This window comes from Notamacropus eugenii, chromosome 4 (genome assembly GCF_028372415.1).
Source record: "Notamacropus eugenii isolate mMacEug1 chromosome 4, mMacEug1.pri_v2, whole genome shotgun sequence".
NCBI classification, from domain to species: Eukaryota; Metazoa; Chordata; class Mammalia; order Diprotodontia; family Macropodidae; genus Notamacropus; species Notamacropus eugenii.
Window position 1 is genome coordinate 202,414,370 of NC_092875.1, and position 26,864 is coordinate 202,441,233.

Here is a 26,864-nt window from a genome sequence, read left to right on the forward strand (position 1 = left end):
AAAAAATAGGCATCCTGGGTTTCTATTGAACATTGTTTGCCCTTTCCTGTGTCAGTTACCTGTTTGGGGCAGGAAGCCTGCCACTTACTAGTGGTGGAATTTCCTTACCACCTGGGACATATGTTTACCCAGCTTGGAATCTCAAGACTTGACGGACATTGCTTTGTTAACTGTCTTGTCTTACTAAATTTATGATTTGTTCAACTAGGAGAGTTCCTTTCTCACGGCAAAATGTATATAAGCCAGAAGATTTCTGCACTGGGTAGCCAGAACATTTCTGGCTCCATAATGCATTATGTTACCGTTGTCTTTAATAGGGAATTGATTAATTAATTAAATCATAAAATGTATGCATTTGGCCTACTGCCTTTTTTCTTAACAAAGTTTTCAGGTCAACAATCTACAGGATTTTCTTTTTGAGATAAGCAATAGGTAGCTGAAGATTCAAGACTGGATGTCAGGAGAGTGGTTAAAGATAGATAAACAGATCTGAGAATACCAAGTAAAACAGTAAAGTGGGAGAAAAGGATCCAGGTGACACCTAGGATTATCAGATGTAACCTGGACACAGGATCCAGCAAAGAAGCATGAGAAGAAACAGTCAAAAAGATAAGAGAACCAAAAGAGAGTAGTGCCATGAAAACAAAGAAGAGAGTATCAAGGAGAAGCAGTAGTTCAACAGTGTCAAAAACTGCAGCAGAAGTCAATGATAAGGATTGAGAATAGGTCATTAGATTTAGCAATTAAGATATTGTAACTTTGGAGAGGATAATTCTGGTTTAATGATAAGATCAGAAGGCTGAAAGCATAAAGAAGAGAACAGAGGAAAGGAAGTACGTGCAACTTGCATCAATTGTAGATGGCCTTCTCAAAGAGTTTGGTCACAAAAGGCAGGAAATACAGGACAATAGCCAGCAGAAATGAATGGATCAAATAAGGGTTTTTTAAGGATAGGGAAGACAAGGGTGTGTTTTTAGTTCAGAGAGAAGCAATGAGTACACAAAGAAAATCAAAGAGTGGGAATAATATAGGGGGCTACCTTCTGGAGAAGACAGAATAGCATTACTTGGGCTTGAAAATGAGTTCAACTTGGCAAGAAGGGCCACCTCTTCTTGTGAGACAGGAGTTGTAAGGTTAATAGTGGGGGGGAAGAGTTAAAGATCTTCCCGCCCGTTAATAGGCCTCAGACACCTTTTGCTCAATTCAAATAAGGCACAGGGTCACATGCCCTCCAGCCCTGAAAAGAGTGTACATACTCTGAGGTGAGGTTTTGCTTTGGGGCTTATTTTTTGGAATAAGGCTCTGTGCCCAGATGAGACTCTGGGAAGCCTTTAAAAGCCTTTTAAAGAACCGCCCAGCTTTGAAAACCCAGATGTTGATGCTTCTCTCTCTGGTAATGATGTATGTATTGTCTATGGTCAGACAGTTGGAAGCCCTGTCTACTGGTCTTTCTGTTTGTATTTTCTGCTTGTAATTTTTCTTTGTAATTTTCCATTTGCAATTTCCGATTGTAATTTGTCTGTATTTCCTCTGAAGTTCAGGGTGCTGATTTTTCCCCCTGAACTAAGTGAATGATATATGTGCTTAATTAAAGTAAATTGCTGACCCCTCAAAAGTTGCTTTCCTTTTAGAAAAGCAGATCTAAGAACCTGTAGATCAGGCACTCCTACGTCTGCCAGGATCTTTGCTGGTACAGGGGTAGAGATGGAGATAGTAGCAGAAGGCATCTGATAGATGTTAGATAAGAAAGGAATGGAAGAATAGGGCACTTTTAGCAAATGACTTCATTTTTTTTTTTCAGTGAAAAAGGAGGGATAGTTCTCAGATGTTAAAGGTAGGGATAGGGGGACACCATGGGAGGTTTGAGAAGCAATGAAAGACTTTGGAAAAGCAGCTGTAGCAAACGAAATATTAAACCAATTAGATTGGTATAAAAGGTCTTAGTGAGTGCCCAGTTGAGATTATATAACATAAATCTGTAGCGGATCCAATAAGCATGGTTTCATGATTTATTTATTTTTATTATATGTACTTGTAGTTTCCCCTGCTAGAATTCAAGGTCCTCACAAATAGGACTTCTTTCATTCACTGAATTTGAATCCCCAGTGCCCAGAACAATACTCAGCACATGGTAGCAGCTTAATAACTGCTTGTTGATTGACTGATTATTGCAGGTAGAAATTTGGGGGAAGTGCTCTCCTATCTTCACAGAAAAGCTTGCTTTATCCTTGGTTGGGAGATCAGAGGGCTTATTTCCCCCCTGAAGATCCTGACACCCGTCTGTATCCTTGGCAACTCTAACATGATCTGTTACCCATGATTTTCAACTAATGCTATACATCAAATAGCTACAAAATCTATAAGGCATCATCAAAAGGAGATGTATCTTATTATAAGGTCTCAAGAAAAAAAACAGTTGCATGAAACACCCATGAGCTAATAACAAATCAGTCTTTTTGCTTTTTCTCACCAATCTCATAAATTTATAGAATCAGAGAATTTTACAATTGAAAGACCATAAATTTAGTTCAACTATTTCATTTTAAAGAAGAGCCTCAGAAAATTAAGTAACTTGCCTGAAATCAGTAAGCAAACCTAGACTAGAATTTTATTCCCTTCCTATCCCACATTACACAGTCCTACCACTTGATCTTCTACCTCCTATTCTTACTGACAGCAATAATTAAATCACAACTACTACTTCTGCTGCTACTACTGCAAAAGTATATGAAACTCTACAGTCCCATGATTTCACTCACATCCCTATGACAGCCTAGACCAAAACTTCCTTTCTGACACAGTAGTAAATGCCTATAGTAATCTACTGTTGGATAAATCCATGACTGCTGGGAAAACTGGAAAACAGTATGGCAGAAACTAGGCATAGATAAACATAGCCTATACCAAGATAAGGTCAAAATACATCTATAATTTAGACATAAAGGATGACACCATAAAAAACTTAGGATAACAAGGAATAGTTAGTTTACCTGTGAGATCTATGGAGAAGGGAAGAATTTATGACCAAACAAGATACAGAAAAAAAAAATATGAAATGCAAAAATGGATAATTTTGATCACATTAAATTTAAAAAATTTGCACAAGGCCAATGAAACCAAGAAAATTTTTGCAGCCACTATTTCTAATAAAGGCCTCATTTCTCAAATATATAGAGAACTGAGTCAAATTCATCAAGAATACAAGTCATTCCCCAAAGGATAAACTGTTAAAGGACATGAACAGACAGTGTTCAAATGAAATTAAAACTACCTGTAGTCATAGGAAAAAATGCTCTAAATCACTACTGATTAGAAAAATGCAAATTAAAAGGACTCTATGGTAACACCTCACACTTGTCAGATTGGCTAATATGATGGAAAAGGAAAATTATAAATGTTGGAAAAGATGTGGGAAAATTGGAACACTAATGCATTGTAGGTGGAGTTGTGGAGAGCAATTTGGAACTATGCCCAAAGGGTTACAAAAATGTGCATACCCCTTGATCCAGCAATATGCTAGTAGGTGTGTATCCCAAAAAGTTCATAAGAAAGGGAAAAGGAGCTCCATGTGAAAAATATTTATAAGCAACTCTTTTTGTAGTGGCAAAGAATTAGAAGTTAAGGGGATGCCCACCAATTGGGGAATGGCTGAACAAGTTGTGGTATATGAATGTAATGGATTACCGCTGTTCTACAAGAAATGATGAGCAGGCAGATTTCAGAAAAACCTGGAGACTTATATGAACTGGTCCTGAGTGAAGTGAACAGAAAAAGGAGAACATCGTACACAGTTACAGCAACACTGTGCAATGATCAACTATGAAAAACTTAGCTTTTCTCAGCAATACAATGATCTAAGACAATTTCAAAAGACTCATGATGGAAAACGCTATCCACATCCACAGAAATAACTATGGAGTTTGAATGCAGATAAAAGCATACTATGTTCCCTTATTTTTTGTCTTTTTTTTTTCTTTTTCATGATTTTCCCCTTTTGTTCTGATTCTTCTTTTACAACATGACTAGTGTGGAAATACGGCTGTTACGATTGTACATGTATAACCTATGTTAGATTGCTTATTGTCTTGGGGAGGGAGGAGAGGAGAAAGAAAAACTTGGAACTTGAAATCTTATAAAAGTGAATGTTAAAAAAAAAAAAAGCCTCCTTTATAGCCCCACTCCTCTAACTGTGCTTTAATACCTCTATCTAACATTTATAAGAACGTAAGCTTCTTGAGGGCAAGATCATCTCATTCTGCATCCCCAACATTTAACACTTCATTGATACTCAATTTATTGAAAGCCTACTATCAACAAATAACAAATTTGGGAAATAAAAAAAATAGACTTCTCAAGGAATTCTGAATTTATCATGGGAATAAAATAAGTATAAGAACACATTAAAACTATGACAAGAGTTTCAAAGGTGAAAGGGAACTGCCCGTGGGGGATAGTGGTCTCCCACATACAGAATAGGAAAAGATAAAAGATGCAGGCAGCAGCTCTGAGGAAAATCTTGAGTGATATGAAGAATTTTTTTAATATGGTATTAAAAGCTATTCCCTTCTTTTTAATCCCCCTTCCCTAACCTCTAATTGGCTTCCTGTTGAGTCTGATATATTTCTATACCAAAATATTTGTGTGTTCAACCTTCTTTTCTCTGTTTTAAATAAGAGTGATGTTCATCTGATACTTATTCCCACACCACTCCTTCCTCAGTATTTACTGAACACCAGTAAGACCTACCCTGAGGTTTGGTCTTCTTCTCAGGCACTCCAATTATGAAAAATAGCCAATTTCACCCTTCTTATTTGTTTCTATACTTGAGGATTCCTTTTACTCATCCTTTTCTTTCACCTCTTAAAATTCTGGTAACAGAATCAATCCACCTCAGGTATCCTTTCTTGTATTTCCCTCAATAGCCTTGGAGGACATTAAAGCTCTAAAAGTAGCATTTATTCCTTCTTCCTCTATTAAAATGTTTTATATCTTTATATATTATATCTTTATAAATGCTCTTCCAATTTCTCAGAGAAATTTAACTTTCTAAGTTTCTTTTAATTCTGAATTTGCATTTCAAAGCTCAAACTTTGAAATACAAATACAAAAGCTCAGATCTTTTCATTAAAAAAGTTTGAAAGTCTCCTTATCTTGTTTTTCAGGTCACTTTTTAAAATATCAGGTATCTTATGTTCTATTTTTTCCATCTCTTGATTGTTATTATTAATTTCTTGCTGATTCATGAAGTGAATGATTTTATTTGTTTTATTCTAGTTTTGAGGGAATCCATTACTTGAGGAAAGTTACCACTTTCTTGTTTAAGCTACTTATTCTCTTTGCAATTTGTTCCTTGAGAGATTTTATCTCACTTTTTATCTCCTGCTTCATTTCTTCTCTCAAGGGTTCTTAATCTTTTTTATGTCATGAATCATGCTGGCAGTCTAATGAAGCCTATGGACTTCTCAGAATGTTTGTAAATGCATGCTGCTGATTACAAATACACAGAAAAGCAGTAACACTGAAACAGTAATATTGCAAAAATATTGCAACATCAAAAAAGTAAATCCATGGACCTCAGTTAAAAACATTTGTTCCACCTTTGACCCAGCAATACTGCTACTAGGACTATATCCCCAAGAGATCATAAAAATGGGAAAGGGTCCCACATGTACAAAAATATTTATAGCAGCACTCTATGTAGTTGCCAAAAACTGGAAGTCAAGGGGATGTCCATCAATTGGGGAATGGCTGAATAAATTATGGTATATGAATGTAATGGAGTACTATTGTGCCATAAGAAATGATGAACAAGAAGACTTCAGAGAGGCCTAGAAGGACTTATATGACCTGATGCTGAGTGAAAGGAGCAGAACCAGGAGAACTTTGTGCACAGCAACGACCACAGTGTGTGAGAGTTTTTTCTGGTAGACTTGGAATTTTGTAATAACGCAAGAACTTCTTATAAAAAAAAAAAAAATCCCAAAGGTGGTTCTCAAGGCAAAATGCCTTCCACACTCAGAGAAAGAAATATGGAAGTCATTTGCAAAATGTAGCAGATCATGTTTGTATATGTGTATGTGTTTGTGTATCATGTTTTGATTTGTTATATGATTCCTTTCATTTATTTTAGTCTGACTACATAGCATGACTATAGTGAAAATATACTCAATAGGAAAGTATATGTAGAACCTATACAGAATTGTATGCAGTCGTGGGGAGGGAGCGGGGTAGTGGGGGTAGGTGTGGGGGGGATAAAATCTCAATTGTATGGCAGTGATTGTTAAACATTAAAAAATAAAAAAAAATAAAAAAATAAACATTTGTTCCAGGTATTCTCACAATTATAAAATTCTTTTTTTTTTTATTGAGTCTTGCTATTTCATCCTTCTAATCTTAATTTGCGGGTATTTCTAGGTTGACAATAATTGTTAGTCTGCTTGGTTTCTTCTTTGGTTTGCTCATCTGTCCAGCTTTGGTACCTTAACTGGTGCTTTGTGCCAGAGCCAGGATCTGCCTCCTCCTAAACTTCTGAGTAGGGTAGTCAGTCCTGCTTGGTCTCAGGTCCAATTCCCTGGTTTTCTATGCCAACCTTAAACTCCCAGGGTTCAGCCCCTATTAGAACTCTGAAGTTCAAAGTGCTACATTTTTAGGGCCCTCCATAGCACCTCAGGAAAGAGTACTAGGGACCTCAGAGCTCCTGAGCACATAAGCTCTTTGCCACATGGCACAGGTCACTTCCTCTCCTGGTGGCTTCCAATAGGTTTCTGCCAGCTCTGGGGCTTTTTTGCAAGGGAGCCTTCTGCTCTTGCTATTATGGGACAGAGAGTCTGGTAGAATACATGCCTCTGGTTATGCTCAGTAGTTGTACACTTGTTTCAATGTACTGGTACTGCCTATGTCTCTTTTTGTGTAATTCTGGGGTAGTAGAAGTCACTTGCTATAATTTCTCATTTTTAGAACATTATTAGGTCTGGTACTAACTTCTGGTTTTTGCTTGATTAAGTAAATGGGAACTAGGTGATCTGTTTCTATTCAGACAACCATTTTGGCAGGAAATCTGAGTAGTTTAGTTAAGACTGTAGAATGTTTTATAGGTGAGTATACAGAAAAAGCTGGTTATTTATACTGATACCTTACTGCAGAGAATAATAAAATCTAGTAAAGAAAGAACTTTAAGGTTTGCAAGGCTTTACTACAGTATCTTATTTTATCTTCTTTTACTTTTGTATTTGTATCCCCAGGACTATACCTAATAATATATAACAGGCACTTAATAAATGTTTGTTGGTTGATTAGGGTCAGTACTGCATATATTTTTGCAGATGAGGAGTCTCAGGCAAGTGAAGTGAGGTGCCCAAGTTCACATAGCTACTTGGTGCCAGTGACAAGAGCCAAATCCTAGTCCCTCCTCATTCCACACCTTGATCTCTTCCTGATATGCTACCCATCCTTTTTCAGAGAGTTTGAAATGCCATGCTAAGAGGACTGACCTTATTTGGTAGGTAATACAGAGCCTCAGATAGGGCTGGGAATTGGATGACTGTACCTAAAATGCAGTCATTAATTCATACATGTCAATTTGGGGGAGGGGGATGGTGAGTGATTAGTAGAGCCCCAGGAATCTATCCCTGACCTGTACTGTTTCACATTTTTATCAATGACTTAGATACAGGCCTATAGGGCATGCTTAACAAATATCAGTTGACACACAGTTCATTAAAATGTAATGTCCTTCAATCAACAATTATTTATTAAGGATATCATCATCATATCTAGTATTTATTTAGCCCTTTAATCTTTTTTAAAGCAATTTATATACGTTATCTTTTTTTCAATACTATTCAATCATAAAACTTACTATGTGCCAACCATTTTGCTCAGCAATAGGTTTAGAAACAATAATTTCCATTGCAATATTAAATGTTAGCAATAAAAGGCAGGTCCACAACACCTCATGCCTAGACTACTGTAATAGCCTGCCTGCTGGTGAGTCTGCCTGCCTCAAGTCTCTCCCCACTCCAATCCATCTTCTTTTCAGCCTCTGAAGTGATTTTCCTAAAGTGAAGGTTCAAGCAAGTCACACCTCCCTTACCCCTCTCCTCCCAATAAACTCAAGTTGCTCCCTATTACCTCCAGGATCAAATACAAAATCCTATTTGACATTCAAAGTCATTCATAATCTAGTTCCCTCTTACCTTTTCTGTCTTCTTACAACTTACTCACCAACATGACCTCTTTGGTCCAGTGATCCTGGCTTCCTAGCTATACCATGAACAAAACACTTCATCTCTCCACTCTAGGCATTTTCTCTTCCTGTATTTTGCCTCTTTTTGTATCCCCAGCACTTAGCACAGTGCCTGGCATAGTAAGCACTTAGTGTTTACTGATGTGACTGTCCTCAGCTCCCAAAACAGATTCTGTCATCAGTCATTATTGTCTAAGAGACGTTCAAATCCTCCTACTTTTTACTAGTTCCTGGGAATGAGGAGAGGGGAAAGGAGGCCAAGACCAAGGCTGGGGACTTCTCTTCCCCCCCCACAAGCAATCCCTTTTTAAGAGCTCTTCTGGAATGGGTCTACTCTAAATTACTAGAGGATTAAATCCTTAGGTTCTCAACCCAACTATGTACAGATGACCCACAAGTCCTGACCAAGTTTCCTCAACCAATCTGAACACACTTCCTATGTAGTTTCATTTCATTTAATGCCTTTCAAGGACTACTCACACTTATACTAAATCCTATGACTGAGAGATTGATATTGAAGCCCTATTTACTGATAGTTCTTATATCTTTGACTGATTGTTCTCACTTGACAAAGGCATCAGCATTTTATCCTTTACTTTAAGTGAGTCAAGTAATCGGACTGACCCAATTAACCCTAACCCTTACGCTGGCAAGACAGTGTTGTTTTCCTGTCTTATTCAATGATTTGAAAGGCAGTAATGTCATGCTTATAAAATCCACAGATGACATAATGCTGTTAAGGAAAATTTGTTGGATAACATACTAAGATCCAAGAGGATATTAACTACCTAGAACAGTGGACAAATATAGCAAGATGAGATTTAACAGAGAAATATTTGTTCGAAGTTTTACACTAAGGATCTTTTTTAAAATTGTAGTTACACTATGGAGGAGAATGGTTAGAAATTAATTCTTGTGAAAAGATTTAGAGTTTTAGATAATTGAGCCAAAGGTGTGATATAACTACCAAAAATATGAAATTATAGTGAACATCCAGGATGATGTCCAGAACAAAGAAGATGAAGTACCCAATATGTCATTCAACAACCACAACACATTTGTAATACAATTTCAGTTTCAGATGCCATATTGTAAATGTAGGAAGTAAAGTTCTGTTGTCCACATTCCTAGGTGATAGGGGATACCTAGCATGGACGGGTTAGAAGTCTGAGACTAATGCGCAGGCCCAAGGAACTGTGTGAGGAAAGGCCAGTGAGAGGAGAACATAGAGTCACATGGCTGGGGACGTCGAGGGAGATCCAAACTTCAGAAAACAGTATAAGAAGGCCCCATCTTCCTGCACATGTTGTAATCTTCCTGTAACGGGAGGAGGCTACCCATTTATGACTGGATGTAAAGATTAATAAAGGCCTTCCTGATTTCACAACAGGTATTATTCTTTATTTAAGGTGAGCATGTTTCTTGCTGTTGGGGGCTTGTTAAATGGGCTCACTTCTAACAGTAAAGACATTACAAACTAGAAATCATCCAAAGTGAGGTTACCAGAATGAAGAAAGGAATTCAAATCACATTAGAGAAGTACGGTAGAAAAACCAAGATGATGGAGCAACAGAAAGAAGTTCAGCAAGTTCCCCTGAAAAACTCCTCCAAGCAGATTTAGAAAACATATGAGACTGAATCCTGATGGGGAAATTCAAGAAAAAGTCATAGTGAATCAGTCTTCCCTTCAGTTCAGCAGGGGAGTGTGAACTTGTTTTCTTGAGTTTCCCTATTTTCTAGAGATGAACCCCTCCCTCCTCCAAACTAACAACAGTGATTTTCTGGGGGGGAAGGAGACCATTAAACTCTATTAAACTCTCAGTATGCTCTTGCACCCAAGTTAGCTACAAACCTGGCTCCAGCCAATCTAACCCAGAATGATAAACTGGGATGATTTCAGATAAGTAAAACAGCCCCTCTGCACTGTTCAGCAGTTCTCAAGCCCTCCTGCTTCTTCTCACTCATCCTCCCACACCATTCCCAACTGAGAGGAAACTACCTTCTATTCCTCCCATGAGATCTCTTTTTTGCTGCAATCCTTAAATATTTAAAGCTTTGCCTGGATTGTTGGCCTCCTTTGAACTCTGTACAACAGGAGACCCAGTATGCATGCTTCTGCCTTCTCATGAAATAAAATAAGTTACTACTCAAGTCTTCTGGAATTGTGACTGTTTAGTTAATAAGAGATAGAGAGAAAAGTCTATGGATAGCAGGTCAGGGTCTGAATTTGAATGTGCCACAAAGAGCACTCAAAAAGGGAAAGATACGCATCTAGGCAAGAAGAGGTCCCAGATCTATACAAGGACACTAAGATCAGAACAGGTGTCAAGTAATAACTGTTGCCCACTACTAGTCCCCAGGCAGAGTTCCAGGGTAGAATAAGGACACCTGTGCCTACAGATGGCATTTAGGGTAAGGAGCAGTCACAGGCTTTAGGCACTGAATGAAATCAGAATGTGAGAAGGGGAAAAACTGGAAAAGAAATGAGAGCTATGGAAGAAAGGATGAAAAAGAAATTAACAGCTTGACATAAGTACAAAATCTTGTGCAACCAACAAACTCTGTCAAACTCAAACTACCAAACAGAGGCCAATGACTCCATGAGACAACAATATCAAAACAAAGTGAAAAGACTGAAAAACTAATTGAAAAAAAAATGCAGTATCTCATGGAAAAAACAACTGACCTGGAAAACAGATCAAAGAGAAAAAAAAAATTGAACAATCACTGGACTACCTTAACATCATGATCAAAAAATGAGCAAAGATGTTAAAAAATATTAAAACTACCTAGGTATCTTAGAACTAGATGGCAAAGTAGAAATAGAATCCATTAGTTACCTGCTAAAAGAAACCCCAAAATGAAAACTCCAAGAAACATGACAGCCAAAAGTCAGAAATTCCAGGTAGAAGAAAAAATACTTTAAGAAACCAGGAAGAAAGAATTCAAGTACCAAAGAATCACACCAGATTCAGCAGTCATTATAACAGACAGAAGAGTTGGGAATAAAATATTCCCAGAAGGCAAAAAATATATAGGCTTAGAATAATTTACCCAGCAAAACTGAGTATAATCCTGTAGGAGGAAAAAAAATAGATCTTTAATGGAATAGAGGACTTTCAACCATTCCTGATGAAATGACCAGAACTGAATAAAAACTCTGGATTGCAAACACATGCGTTGAGAGAAATAAAAAAAAAAAAACCAATAAACAAAGATTTAAAAAAACTAAACAAGTACATGAACTAATGCTGAGTGAAATGAGCAGAACCAGGAGAACATTATACACACTAACAGCCACAGTGTTCCAGGACTGTTTCTGATAGACTTAGCCCTTCACAGGAATGCAAGGACCTAAAACTTTCCCAAAGGACTCTTTATGCAAAATGCCATCCACACTCAGAGGAAGAACTATGGGAATGAAACACAGAATGATGCAGACCATATTCTCCTGTGTTATGTTTTGTGTTGGTTTGGGTTTTCTCGTGGTTTCTTCCATTCATTTTAATTCTTCTCTGCAACATGTGAAAATGTGTTTAATAAGAAGGTATATGTAGAACCCATATAAGACTGCATGCTTTCTAGGGGAGGAAGGGGGGAGGGAGGATGAGAAAATTTAAAACTTATGGAAGTGATTGTTGAAAACTGAAAACAAATTAATTAAAAAAACTAAACAAGATTAACTACTTAATTCTAATATGGGAAAACGATACATGTGTCTCCTCTGAACCGATTATCATTAAGGACCATAGAGGGAGTCTAAACAGAAAGTCTATAGGATGGTTCTGTCATATCTTGATCTTAAGAATGGAAAGAGAGGTGAAAAGGAGGGAGAGGTAAATGAACAGGAAAGTTAGGGAAAATGATCTTGTATAATCCAAGTGCCCTAGTACATATCTAATACAAACAAGGATCCAATAAATTTGATTTTATTTTGATAGTTAATAAATGACTATTTTTATGAAAAGATGATGATGATAGGGATAGTGACAGAAAAGAGCTTGTCATTTCACTGATACAGGGTACTCTCAGATGGGGAAACTCAGTGCAACCATGAAGCTTAACATGGGGGAGAGGAAGGGAAAGGAAAGTTGGGAGAAATTAACTCACAGAATCCAGGTGCTCAAGTACACCACAACATAAGCAAGGAAAAGGAGGTGAGTATGAATAGCTGATACTTAAAAGCTTACTCTCACATGAACTATCAAAGCAGGCAAACACACACACACACAATTTGAGGGTATGGATTTGGGTACAGAAATATATTTGACTCAACAGGGAAATAGAAGAGGGGCAAAAAAGCAGGGGAAATTAGAGGGAAAGTAGATTAAGGGAGGAATTAGTTCTAAGCAAAACAAATTCTAAGAACATATAAAATTATTTATGGCTCTTTTTGAGGTGACAAAGAATAGCAAAACAACTTCTAAGAATGTATAAAAATATACATGGTTCTTCTTGAGGTGGCAAAGAATAGGAAGCTGAGGAATTACTCATCTATTTTGGAACAGCTAAACAAGTTATGGTATATAAATGTGATGGGATATGTTGTGCTCAAAGAAATAATGAAGGAGATGCTTCAGAGAGACTTGTATGAATTTATGCTGAGTGAAGTGAGCAAAATAAGAACAAGTTATACAATGCTAAAACCATATGGTAAAGACAAACAACTTTGAAAGAATTAGTGACTCTGATTAGAAAAATACCAACATGATTCCAGAGGACTAATGATGAAATACGCTACCCACCTCTTGATGAGAGGTGAAGAAGGCATAATGAGATATACTTTTTTAAAGGACATAAGTAATACATTAATTTTGCTTCACTATACATATTTATAATGAAGGGTTCATTTTTCTTTTATTCTTTCTTTGGGGATGAGGAGAGAGGACATTCAAGCCAACAATCTCTTGGTTTCCCACTCAGATGTACTCCTTTAGACTTCTCCATCCTGTCCCCAAGAACTTCATTAGCAGGAACCTCATCATCCTACAAGACTTCGTAAGTCTTAGTGCTCAATCTCCCTCTGCTCTAGAAGCTTTCAGACTGGAGGACTGAGTGAAGAGTTCCTCCCAAAACCCTCATTTAAGGTCACTCAGGCCAGTAACCTCTTTCCCACCCAGCTTCACTCCTCTGGACTTCATGATGCCCCTGCCTTCCCTCCACTGGACTGTAAGCTCCTTGAGGGCAGGGACTATTTTTCCTTTTTTATATTTGTATCCTCAGTGCTTAGCACAATGTCTGGCTCACAATAAGCACTTAATACATATTTATTGACCAAGGGAGGGAGATGGATTTTTACTGATTAGAAAAAAAAATACATGTATATTATTTATGAAAGAAGGAACTGCTGAAGGAACTAATGTTTGTTCTGAAGAGAAAGGAAAAACAATTGAGAGCAAAGGACAGCTGGCTTTTAATCTCTGTGAAATGTTCTTTGGAAGCAGGTTTGAGCTTATTCTTTGTGGCTTATAAAGAAAGACCAAAGGATAACAATTATCAGGCGACATTTAAATCTAAGCTCAAGCAATTTGAATCTGAATTTGAATTTGACTTAATCAAGTCTGAATTTGAAAATACACAAAATTTCAAAATTAAAACTATAACTCCACTCACCAATGTAGCATGTTTAATTATAGTAGTATTTGTAGTAGTATAATTATATGTAACAGTAACATAGTAGTAAAATTACAATATGAAATACACAAAGTGAACTTTTTCATAGTTTTTGCATAGATTGTGTGCTATCGAGAGTCGCTATTTTAACAAGTTCACTGTTAAAAATGAAGTGCATTGAGTAAAGATAATGACTATAAGGATCTTGTTTAGTAACTCTGACTTCAGAAATGTAGCCTTTGAACTGGCAAGCAATTTATTCTATTTCAAAAGCAATTTTCCCATTGTGCTATAAAATTTTACCTCAGTATTTAAAAACAATAAGATAATGAATAATGGATTTTTTAATAGCTAGAATGAGTTTAAAATCTTAGTTTCTTTGTTGCTTGGTGTCACACATTTAATTGGTTTGTCACTCATGGGGAAATCAAGGTTTCAGGCAATTAAGTGTAATCCGAGAAACTTAAAAAAAAGACAGTGAAAACAATGTGAACAAAGAAGATATCAAAACTCACAGCAAGAGTGCTACTAAAGGAAGAAATCTTGACTAAAACATGAGTGCCTGAGGTAAAATAATAATAATAATATTTAACAACTTTCAAAAAGAAAATCAAGTGCTATATCAAGGACTTTAATTTCAATGGAAATAAGTGAAGTATAACTGTTTTAAATTCACTTTGATTCTAATTAACCTACCTCTAAATTGTTTAAATGTTGATAGCTTTAACATTTCTGACCAACCAATTCACATTAAAAGGGAACATTAAGTTTTGATTTGGCATCATACTTGCCTGAGAAAAAAATTAATATTTTTCTTGACTACATATGTATAAGCACAAAAATGTTATATGTAGAACAAAGCCAACACAACTAAAATCCTAAAAGTCAATACAACTAAAACAAAAAAGGAAATTAAGTTCACATTCTCCTACAACAAACTATAAATTCTAGCCCAAAATAACTTTTCATAGCTTGATAGACAATCATGTGATTTTGATAATGCTCATTTTCTATAGCAAAAGAAATCATGAAGCTTCTTTAAAATATGCATCTAAACTCCTTATCTATAGAAATGAGTGACAAGTCTCATCAAAATGCACAACAAAATAGAAGGTAATATGCACTTATCAGTTTTAACCACACTTTTCCACCAAATTCTTATTTGGAAAAAAGAGATTCAAACTCTGCCTCTGCCACTTGCAAAGTCACCTGTGTGGCTTTTGTATTAGTTTCTTAACCACTGTGAGGCTCAGGTTCTTTGTGAGCTAAAACAAAGAGATTAGCAATAGAGAAAAAAATAAAATAAATATAAATAAAAAAAAATAAAAATTATTTAATAAGAATTAACAAAATTATCACTCCCTGCAGATAATGCGATGAGCACTTAGAAAACTCCAGAAAACTAAAGAATTAAGGCAATTCACTGCTTCAACAAGGTAGCAAATACGCAAAATAAATCCACAAAAATCTTCTATACTTCTACAAAGAATTAAAAAGAAAAATTCCAACAGAAGTAACTAAAAAACAAAATGTGGAAAATGTAAATGGAAAAAATAAAACATATGAAAATTAACCAAGACAATTAATATTTACATAACCATAACCACAAAGCACTATTTACATAAAAGGAAAAAACTACTGAGATACTTATTGACCATGGTTATTCTGCAAATGTGATAAAAACAGAAATACTACCTAAAGTAACTTAATGCTATAAAATAAAAAAGACACAAATAGTAGACATGTAAAAGAACAAAAATGGTGATGTAACATATTAAAATTCCTGGGACATACCTAAAGTTGTCCTCAGCGATTACCTCTGAAATTCTACATTACAAAAGAGAAAAAAAAAGGAGGGCTAATGAAGTCAATATGCAATCTTAAAAACTAGAAAATCAATTTAAAAAACCAAAAATATGCACATTAAAAGTAAATCTTGAAAATTAGGAAAATACACAAAAGGTAAAACAAAAAAACTGCAGAAATTATCAATTAAAATCTGGTTCTTTGAAAAGATTAACAAAACTGATATAGCTTTAATTATTTTAATTTTTTAAAAAAGAAAATCAAATTACCAAAATAAAAAATGAAGGTGAAATCATACCAAAAAAGAAATAAAAATTAAATACACATCATTACTTTCAAGCAACACCAAACATTTTAAAATGATGGCTTACTTTAAAAAAACACCCAAATTAACAGAACATAAAACTGAGATCTCACATAACCCAACCTCAGAAAATGAAACTGAACAAAACACAAAGCACTCCCCAACAAGGAGAAGGGGAGAAAGGAACCCTAGTCCAAATTCATTGTTTGGAAAATTCTATCCAACACTTAAAATGCAACATGCCACAAAAACTATTCTGAAAAATGAATGAGAAAACACTACACCAAATTCCTTTTATTAGGAAAACATAGTCCCAAAATCTAAGCCAGGGAAGGAGAAAGCAAAGAGAAAGAGCTACAGGCCAACATCACTTAAGAACAGCGATGTAAAACTTCTAAATAAAATCATAGTCAAGAAAAATCACAAATATCCATATATACATATATATATGTGTGTGTGTGTGTGTGTGTATACATATACATATATATGTATGTATTCATTATGACCAAAGTGGATTTATACCAAAAATGGAAGGGATGGATGATTCAATATTAGAAAATTAATTAACATAATTAATCACATTTCTTAAAAACTCCAACTCATATAGCAAAAAATAAAGTTTAGATGAAGCACAACACATATTTATTGCTTAAAAACCCTAAAAAGCATTGAAACAGACTGGCCATTGTAATTGTAAAGCTAGAATCACATTCAATGGAAACACAAAAGAAGCACTCCCAAGCAAAATAGGAGAAAAGCAAGGATGCTCCCTTTCCTCTGCTCTTATAAAGACAGAGTTCTAAGAGTACTAGTTATCATAATAAAAGAAATAAATTAGAGGCATAAACATTAGAAAAGAGATAAATCAATCCTAGATATCAAAGATATCATAGTTTGTATAGAAAATCCTACATGCTTAGGGGAAGGGGGAAGAAAGGGGAGAAAAAGACAAAATAGTGTCAGTAAACTAGGATCCAAAATATATTAACAAAGAAATAATCAACATTCTAGTACCTAGTACAATTGTATTAATAAACTGCTGACTGATTTCTATAAAACAATAGTAAAGTCTAGGAAGGACAAATAGAAAAGCAAATACCATTCAAAACTCCAAAATGCATGAACACCTAAAAATGAGCCTACCAAAATACACTCAAAATATATAAATTCAATTACAAAACACTTTTTTAAATGAATTAAAAATAAAAATAAATAAAATAAAATGGAGACTGAATTAGATGGCCTATATAGTTCCTTGTAGCACCAATGCGATATTCACAGCACCCACACAATTCTGAATCTCAAAATTCAACAGACTCTCCACGTGGAAGACTGAATCAAAACATTTATTCAGACATCAGAAAGCCAAATCCATCATAGTAACAAAAATCTATACACAATAACAATGCAGAGAACAACACTATCCCAAGCCTTCCCCCTACAAACCAATCACAAGAGGCCCCCTTAAACAAAACCACAAACAAGCCCTTTCACTCGCACTAGCCAGCTGCCTGCTTGTTGCATGCACCCTTCCTAGTTCTGACTGTTCTCATGACTAACTTCCTCTCAATTCTGCTCTAGCTCCACCTCTTCCTGTTCTATCCATTCAGAAAGCTCCTCACACCACAGGCTCCATGTGACTCAGACTTCCATGTGACCCACGCAGGTCATGTGCCTATTAATGAATGGGAAAGATCACCCCATTTAAATTACCATTATATTCCTTCCCAGTTCTAAATCTACAATTCTATCAAAGAAAAAGGAAAAGAACCCATATGAACAAAAATATTTATATCACTTCTTTTCTGAGGGGATGCTCACCAAATGGAAAATGGATGAGCAAGATATGGTATATGAATGTGATGGAATACTACTGTGCTGTAAGAAATGATTGAAGAAATGATGAATGGGATGGTTTCAGAAAAATCTAGGAAGATTTATATGAATTGATGCAAAGTGATGTGAGTAGAACCAGAACAATCTATACAGTAACAGCAATACTGTAAAGATAATCAAATGCCAAGGAACTAATAACTCTGATCAAGACAATGATCCACAACTCCAAAAGACTTATGATGAAAAATGCTATCCACATCCAGAAAGAAACCAAAAAGATTCAGAATGTAGAGAGAGGAATATTTTTTTTCCTTTCTTTTTTCCTTTTGTTCAGAACATGGCTAATGTAGAAATGTTTTACACAACTTCATACGTATAATGGGCACATTATTTCTTGCCTTCCCAATGGAAAGGAGCAAAAGAAAATTAGGAAATGAAAATAAAAATAATTTTTATAAATCACAGAAAACAACAAACCACAAAACCGATAAGGAACAGTGAATGGAAAATACAGCACTTTACAATATTTATGGTGAACAAAGGCAATGATATTTTTACTTTATTCACCTATTGCTTAAGTGAAGAAGCCTACAAGAGGAAATATTAGATAAGCACATTTTTATCATAAAATGGATCATAAGGAAACATCATAGAATACTGCATGTAAATTAATAAGAAAATAGTTTCTTCTCATTGTATTTCTTCCCAACAGATCATTCTGCATACTGCCTAACTCCAGTTATATGCCTCTGTTCCACCTGATGAGAGTATCAGCTCCATCCATATCATCAACTTCTTTATTAGGCTAGCGCATACCTCAAATTGATCTTTAATTCCGAAAGCAGAAGGTCCTTAGCTGGATCCAGTTCTCCTACAGCCTCCACTATTATAGCAAGTTGGAGTAGAGTCTATAGCCTCCCTGGGCCAGATGCTGACAAATTATATGGTATTTTCTCAATTTTCCTAGCTGTGGCTAATTAGAAGGCAGAATATCTATTTTCAAAGGACACAGTAAAATCGGTGACAATGATTCTTATTATTCAAGAAAACAAAATCCAATCTTAGGTCTTCTCCCAGTCCTAGTACTGTTAAATTTATGTGAATCTCAGTTTTTTTCTGGCAAGTTTGATGGCTTCAACTAATCTATTTAGAAGTGTCATGCCATCGGATAATAGTTGAAGACCACACTGGCAGAGAATATGTGGAAGCATTTCTTTTGCTACCTCACACCAATGACAGCACTTGTCTCTAGTCAAATGTCATGGCCTCATTTAACAGGATGTAGTCCAGGCCAACTCTGTGAATGAATCACCCATCTGCAAATTGTAGAAAAGATCCCATTTTTATTTTTAAAAAAAAATGAGGCAGTAGCCTCAGAGATAACAGAATATATGTTTTTGAAAAAAAAAGATTTTGAAAATAATGTCAGAATATTTACACTTTGAAACTGAAGTTAATAAATATTCAGGATATAAAGGAATTTGTATTCATTATATCTGTAGAGGCCACAGGGCATCTGACATTACCTTTCATGTCAGGACAGAATTTCAAAAATCATCTATCTAATCCAATCTATATCCTGTGGATGATACAAATATGGACTATATGACAAAAAAAGAGTTAAAGCTATTCTAGCTTATACAAAGTAGGTAGGTGGTTCTGTGGATAGCATGCTAGACCTGGAGTCAGGAAGACTTGAGTTCAAATCCTCCCTCATACACTCAACTAGCTATGTGATCCTAAGTAAGTCACTTAACATCTGTTTACCTTAATCCACTGGAGAAGGAAATGAAAAATCACTCCAGTATCTTTGCCAAGAAAATCCCATACAAGGTTATGAAAAGTTGGCCACAAATGAACAACAGCAACAACTTTTCTGAATGAAAAGGACATTAGAAATCACCTAATTCACTATTAGAGATCACACTTATTCAGACTAATTCTATCTCCTCCTTTTACAGATGAAGCCCAAAGAGGTGGTCTGCCCAAGTTCACACAGCTAATAAGAAGCAAAGTTGGGACTTGAAGCCAGGATCTCTGATTTAAACCCTCTCTTCTTTCTACTATAACCATGTTGCCTCTTCTCTCACATACTTCACTATACAATTTTCCTCCAACAATCTTGAGCATTGTCCCCAGTCAAATTCTGATCTTTCTTCAAGAATCCAACAACTCAAGATGGTATTCTTCCACAAAGCCTTCACAGGCCATTCAAACCTTCAGTGATCTCGTGCTCCCCTGGATTAAAAAAGCACTTCACTTTCTATATTAAATTTCACAATTTATGTTCCTAGTCTGAGCCCCTTCTCTTCTTATCTGGACACATTACAAATATCTCCTAATGACTCCCTCTGCACAAGCTTCTCCTCACCCCAATCCATCCACACTGCTGCTGCTTAATTGGCATTCCTAAAATCAGACCACATGCACTCAACTGCTTGCCCCAAGGATCAAATACAAATTCCTTTATCATTTAAAGTCCTTAGCCTACCTTACATTTAAAGCCCTAGCCTAGCCTTACTACACATTACTCCCCTACATGTACTCTGGTCCAGCCAAAATGGTCTTCCTTCACATCCTCATACACAACAATCCATCTGCTATCTCTGTATCTTTGCACGAGCTGTCCCTCCTACGTGTAATGCATTTCCTCAACTCTATCTCTAAGAATTATAAGAAAAAAGTGCTTTAAATCACTATTGGTTAGAGAAATGTAAATTAAAACAACTCTGAATTACCACCTCACACCTATCAGATTGGCTAGTATGACAGAAAAAGAAAATGTCAAATGCTGGAGGGCATGTCAGAAAATCCTGACTAAAACACTGCTGGTAGAGCTGTGAACTGATCCAACCATGTACCGAGTGATGGCAACCTAATATAGCTAACCCCAGCCCCAACATTCTAACTTCCTTGTGGGCCCCACTGAATAACAGGAATGTCCTGATTTAACCACACAAGCTGGCTTTAACCACACCTCAGGCCCCCAGGTTCAAAACAGCCACTGCCCCCAAACAATACAGCCACTGCCCCCAGCTAGGCACTGCCCCTAAATCCAATTCACATATTTGAACCGGTGTATTTTTGTACTCAACCACAATCACACCATCCATTTAACCCAAGAAAGGATTACAATACCTATACATCTTGATCAGACAGTACCACAATAGCTAACCAATCAGAAAAGCAGCACAGTAAGAATATTTGACTACAGAACCCTAGAAAGGAATCCTCCCTATTACCTAACCCCTTAAGAAACTCCTCCTGCCTTTTTTAATATTCATAATTTCTGTTATGTAATCATCAACACACTACAAATTTGCCCAGGTCATCTTACTAAATTGCTGGTTCCTCTTGGAACTTAGCCCACTTCATGAGAAGCATCAATCTCAATAAATGGCTGCACTTGGATTAGAGGTGGTCCAACTGAATTCTTTGAGATGGTGCCACCATGACACACCACGAAACTGCAACAAAGAGATATGAAACTGCAAGCCCTTTGACCCAGCAATATCACTACTAGGCCTGTATCCCAAAGAGATTATTTTTTTAAAAAAGGTAAAGAACCTATATGTATAAAAATATTTATAGTAGCCCTTTTTTGTGGTGGCAAGGGATTAGAAATTGAGAGGATGATCGCCAATTGAGGAAAGGCTGAACAAACTATGGTATATGATTCTGATGGAATTCTGTTGTGTCATAAGAAATGATGAGCAGGATGCTTTCAGAAAAACCTGGAAAGAATCATGAACTGTTGCAAAGTGAAGTGAGCAGAACCAGAATACTGTACACAGCAACAGCAATACTGTAAGATAATTAAGCATTAGCTATTATAAGCAATACAATGATCCAAGAGAATTTCAAAGGATTTAGGAAGGAAAATGCTGTCCATCTCCAAAGAAAAACTTGGAGTTTAAATGCCCACTGAAACATACTTTTTTTAACTTTATTTTTCTTGGGGGTTTTTTTGTCTGTTTTTTCTTTCATAACATGACTAAAATGGTAATGTCTCCATGACTGCACATGTATAACCAATAACAAAATGCTTGCTTTCTCAATGAGTGAGGAGAAAAGAGAAGGAGAAAGAAAATTTGGAACAAAAATTTTAATTAAAAATGTTAAAAATTTTTACATGTAATAGGAAAAAAAATTAAATATTTAAAATTTTTTAAAAATTTGGCCTCAGACTCATACTAGCTGAGTAACCGTAGGCAAGTCACTTCACACTGTTTGCTTCAGTTTCATCTGTAAAATAAGCTGGAGAAGGAAATGGTAATGCCAAGAAAACCCCAAATGGGGTCACAAAGACTGGTACACAACTGAAAAAGGACTCAACACCAACAAATTTACTGCAATTGCACACAGCTGCCTAACCTGGACTTAGAAAACTTTTTTTTTTTTTGCCTGGGCTACTTGTTTTCTTATGTGATTGTTCCAAAGTAGCCTAACCTCTCTAAATCTGTTTGTTATCTATAAAATGGAGATAGCACTTATCTCACAGGTTCAAGAGCCTCAAAAGAGATAATACACAAAGAGATTCAAAAACTTTAAAGCACTCTATGTTGATTATTATTGTTATTACATGTTCTAGTAGGTACATGGCTGTCCTCAGGGTCAGGTAAACCTGGGTTCAAGTCCTGTGCTAGTCATATACTGGTTGTTTGACCTTGGGGAAGTCCCTTAACTTCTCAGTACCCTAGTTAATTCTTTAAGATTAAATAGCCAAGAAAATAACAACAATTTACACTGGAAAAAGAAGTGCATGACTTCTTTGACTCTAGGCCAAAGAAAAATTATTATTTGTGCTATTTAAGTTTTAAGTAAGCTTTCATGTTTTTATGCCTTACCTCCATAATTTCTCTGACAAGAGAGACAATTATATTTCTCTGAACGCCTCAAAAATGTAAAGATAAACACTCAAAGGTCTCTCCAAGATCTATAACTATTACAAAGGAAGAAGAAATATTCCATAATTTTACCAAGGGCCACTAAGGCTACTAGTCAATTAATTTTTCCTGTACTAATTTCCCCACTGATTGAATTTAAAAGAAAAAGGACAAGAAAATAAATAGTTTTCACTGTATTTCTGTAAGTCCTGGAGCAAGATAGGTTAAGCCAGTGTTAGATTTCCTGTTTTCCCCAGATCCAACTAGTTCCTTCAAGCACCTTCAGCACCTGCCAGAATTCTAGCACAGATTTAGAGCTGAAAGAGACCTTGGAGATTTTCTAGAATCTTCACCCTCATTTCACAAATGGTAATCTGAACTGTCTTAGCCAAGAAGTCACTTATATAGCAACTAGCAGAGCCTACATTTGAACCCAGGTCTTCATACTCTTAATTCCAAGGCTCTATCCATTTGTCAATCAAAGTACTACTCCAAATGAAACCGCTGGAGTAAATGGTATACCCACCCCTCAATTTATACTACTAAGCAATATAAAGCTATATAAACTGCACTAAGCAGTTAGTATGCTAAAAAAAATTATTCTTTAAAAATTCAGAAGAGTGGCCTAAAACTTCCTATACAATTTCTTCCAAGTGGTATATGTAGCACACAAAAAAGTCAATTTCACATCTTTAATGGAAAAGACACACCATAAATTCAATAAAAAGTCTTCTTGATGAAGAAAAAATTAGTGTTTCAGAAAGGACTATCAACCAAATATAAATTTCACTAATTAAAAAAAAGAATGTCTGAAGTATGTTGGCAACAATTATGCAATCATTCTAATTACAGCAGTGAGAAGAGTCATGTCAATAAACATTTATTAAACACCTACTAGATGCCAGGCAATGTGCTAAGCACTAGGGGATTCAAAAAGAGGTAGTTCTCCAGTAGTTCATAATCTAATGGGACAGACAACAAGATGGATGAATAGGGAAAAGAAATACAGGAAGGCACTAGAATCAAAGAGAAGTTGGGAAAGGATGACTGTGGAAGATGAGATTTTGTCTGGAACTGAAAGGAAGCCTAGTTGAGGAAGGAAGGATTCCAGGCATAGGGGACAGCCAGAGAAAATGTCCAGAAAAGAGCGATGAAGTATCTTGTTTGAGGAACAGCAAAGAGGCCAGTACTGGAGAGGAAGGCATAAAATCGGAAGGGTAGGAGGATGCTAGGTTAGTAGTATGGAGGTGACATGGTCAGAGTTCCAATAGCTGGAACTCTCTCTCTGTAAAAAGAAGAGGAGCTAGAAACGCTAAAGATGAAGAGAAGGATAATAACAGGTAGCTTTTATTATAGGACATCGGATCCTGAAGAGGACAATTCAATTCAATAAATATTAAGCACCTACTCTGTTCCAGACACTATGAAGTATAAAGAAAGCATAAAGTCCAAGCCAAACACCACTTCTAAATAAAACTTAAGTGGATCAGGCTGTAAATACTCCTGGACTAACCAATTCCTAAAGTCAGTGTCTGGTCCCCTAAATTGAAGGGAAAAACAGAGAAAGGATGGCAAAAGACCTTCAGACAACCTCAAGTCTCAAAAGGGAAAAGGCCAGAAACCCTACTCTAAAGAGTAAACTGAAAACATATATGGAGATATGATTTGAGTTCATAACCCATTAGCATTTTGTAGCTTCATCCCAGTCACAGACTAAGGAATTCTACACTTCAACAAAAAGTGATATTTACTCACTAGTAAAGAGATACAACTATCTTCATTACAAGCATTTTCTTCACAAATGAAAATTACAGGTAATAAGATAGTTCATTACAACAAAAATTATGATTATGCATTAACAAATTGAAAAATGGATATATAATAAAATAATCCAGCTTCAAGTAAAAATCAGTAGAGTAACTAAGGCCAAGGAGATTTCCATTCTCTTCCTATCCCTTTCTCAGAAGTGGCAGAGGACATCATCAGAAAAATGACAGGTGGACAAAGTCATAGAGCCCAGTTCCATTACAGGTTAGAACTCCTGCTAAAAAAAAAAAAAAGCCTACAAAAATTAAATCTGTCAAGATTTGTAAAACTGAACTATGTGTACAGAAAGATTAGAAATTCCTAAAATAAAAATCTCAAGGACTCCAAATGCATTGCTTTCTTTTTAAAAGTTTCTTATCTAGTTTAATTCAGTTTTTTATCTAGTTTCATCATCTACCAAAAAAAGATAAGTTAAAAGGTGTAAGATATGAATGATGTAATATACTAAAGGGGCAAAAGGTAGCACTAAGGTAAAAAGAACATTGAAGGGATTAAAAATCATGATTAGGTTCTAGTTCCAGACCTCCCATTAACTAGCTGTGTGACTCAGACAGGCAGTTTAATTTTTTAAAGTCTCATTTTCCTTAACTGTAAAATGAAGGACTGGCTTTCTAAGATCCCTTTAAAGTCTAGAATTCTATTGGGAGGGAAGAGTGGCATAATCCTGCCACTGATCACTGTAGACTGCAAACCATTAGTTTACCAGCGCGACTAAGAATATGATTCTCCTAATCAACTTTGTCAAAAGCACTTTAGAACTATAAATTGAAAAACGAAAAGAATGTCTCCGCATAAAAGCTAAGTTCCAAAGACCCTAAACCACAAGGTCTTCCATGACTTTAGCACGGACTGGATACTTTGTTTTTTTAATTATGACCAGTAATTCTCCTTCCTATTAGATTCTGGGTGAAATTCATCGCAGAAGAATGTGTTTAGGTCTAACCAATTAACTTTATTTCAGCTTCGTGACAAATGGAAGATCAGCCAAGGAGGGCCACTTTGTCTTTCCGAAATTATCCCAGGAATAGCGAGGTGAGGACTGGATCCACCAACACAGAAATTTCTGAACGTATTCGCTGTTTCCATGGCCCCCCACCAAGGGTATCTAGAGAAGGAGTCTTAGGTATTTACACGGCGCACAAGGCGCAGAATAAACTTCCCCCAGCCTGGGTTCGGGCTCCGGGTCCGGCTCCGGCCGCCCCAGACACACAGGGACTTGGGCCAAGGGCTTAATCCTGACAAGCCGGCCCCTGCCTGGGGTACCTGCTTCACCCCCGCCGCCTTCACCTCGCAACTCTGGGTTCGAAGCAAAACCGAACCGACCCGAGGCCTAGCCGCACGGGGAGCTCTGGGGTGGCGGGGAGGTGGAGTGCGGAGGACCCCGAGAGCAGCTCGAATCTAGGGCGGCGGCCGAGGGCGGGTCACCCTGCAGGGGTCGGGCTGGGAGGCCCCGCCCCGGGGATGCTCGGAATGGGCCAGGGGAGAGCCTGCCCCCGCCCCCACGCTGGGGCCCCGGGCGCGAGCAGGCCTGCCCCACAGCGGGCATCGCCGGCTGGAGGCAGAGAGCTAGGGAGAGAGGGGGGCCGCGGGAGGACCGGCGGGCGGGGATGGAGAGAGGGGAAGGGGACGGGGGCGTCTGACCCCGCCCTCGCGGTTACCTGTTATGCCGCTCGCCCCCAGGCCCGGACCCCGCGGCGCTGTAGTAGGCCGCTCGTTTGCGGTTGGCGGCTACTGCTGCCACCACGGCGCTGCGCACCGGGTACAGCGGGATCTGGTCCGCCATGTTCCGACCGCCCCCCAAGCCGCCGCCACCGCCTCCTCTTCCTCCTCCTCCCCCTCCCGTCCCCTCCCCTTCTTTTCCCTCTCCTTCCTCCCTCCCCCAACTAGGAACAGGTGCGTCACCCGCACGCGCACTCCTCCAGGAGGCGTCCAATGAGAACGCGGGTCCCTCCCTCCGGGTCCCTTCTCGTGTGACGTCACGCGGCGATGAACGCGCGGAGCGTGGGAGAAGAGAGAAGTGAGGGCTGAGCGCATGCGCTTTTTCCAGAGCGTGGAGCGCCTTGGAGGAGGAGTTGTAAGGTTTGGATGGAAGCGTGCTGGCCGATTTCTAGGGCCAGAGATGGAGAGGGGTGTCTGGAGCAACGTCGCCTCTCCCTTGGGTGGTCGGCTCTATTCGTCTCAGTCTGGAATCACCATCCCCGCCCCCCACTCTCCACCCGGGCCTCAGGGCGGCCGGGGCTGCATTTGGGGGCGTGCCCGCCGGCAGGATGCTGAGGGCTTGGGCCGAGGGAGGAGGGACGAGGGACCTTTCCTAATGATTCCTAAGCCGTGTGTCGCTAAGACGCCG

General features: G+C 37.4%; 1 protein-coding gene across 4 annotated transcripts in view; it reads right to left on the minus strand.

The window, feature by feature from the left end:
• ATP9B (ATPase phospholipid transporting 9B (putative)) overlaps positions 1–26,432 on the minus strand; it is a 481,309-nt gene extending 454,877 nt beyond the window's left edge. For all 4 annotated transcript variants that reach the window (XR_011965979.1, XM_072604052.1, XM_072604050.1 and 1 more), the window contains exon 1: positions 26,176–26,432. Coding sequence is in view for 3 of the 4 variants with exons in the window: in XM_072604052.1 (XP_072460153.1) it covers positions 26,176–26,300 (125 nt within the window). In the remaining variant the exon portion in view is untranslated. The remainder of the gene's footprint in view (positions 1–26,175) is intronic.
• Between the last annotated feature and the right edge of the window lie 432 nt (positions 26,433–26,864).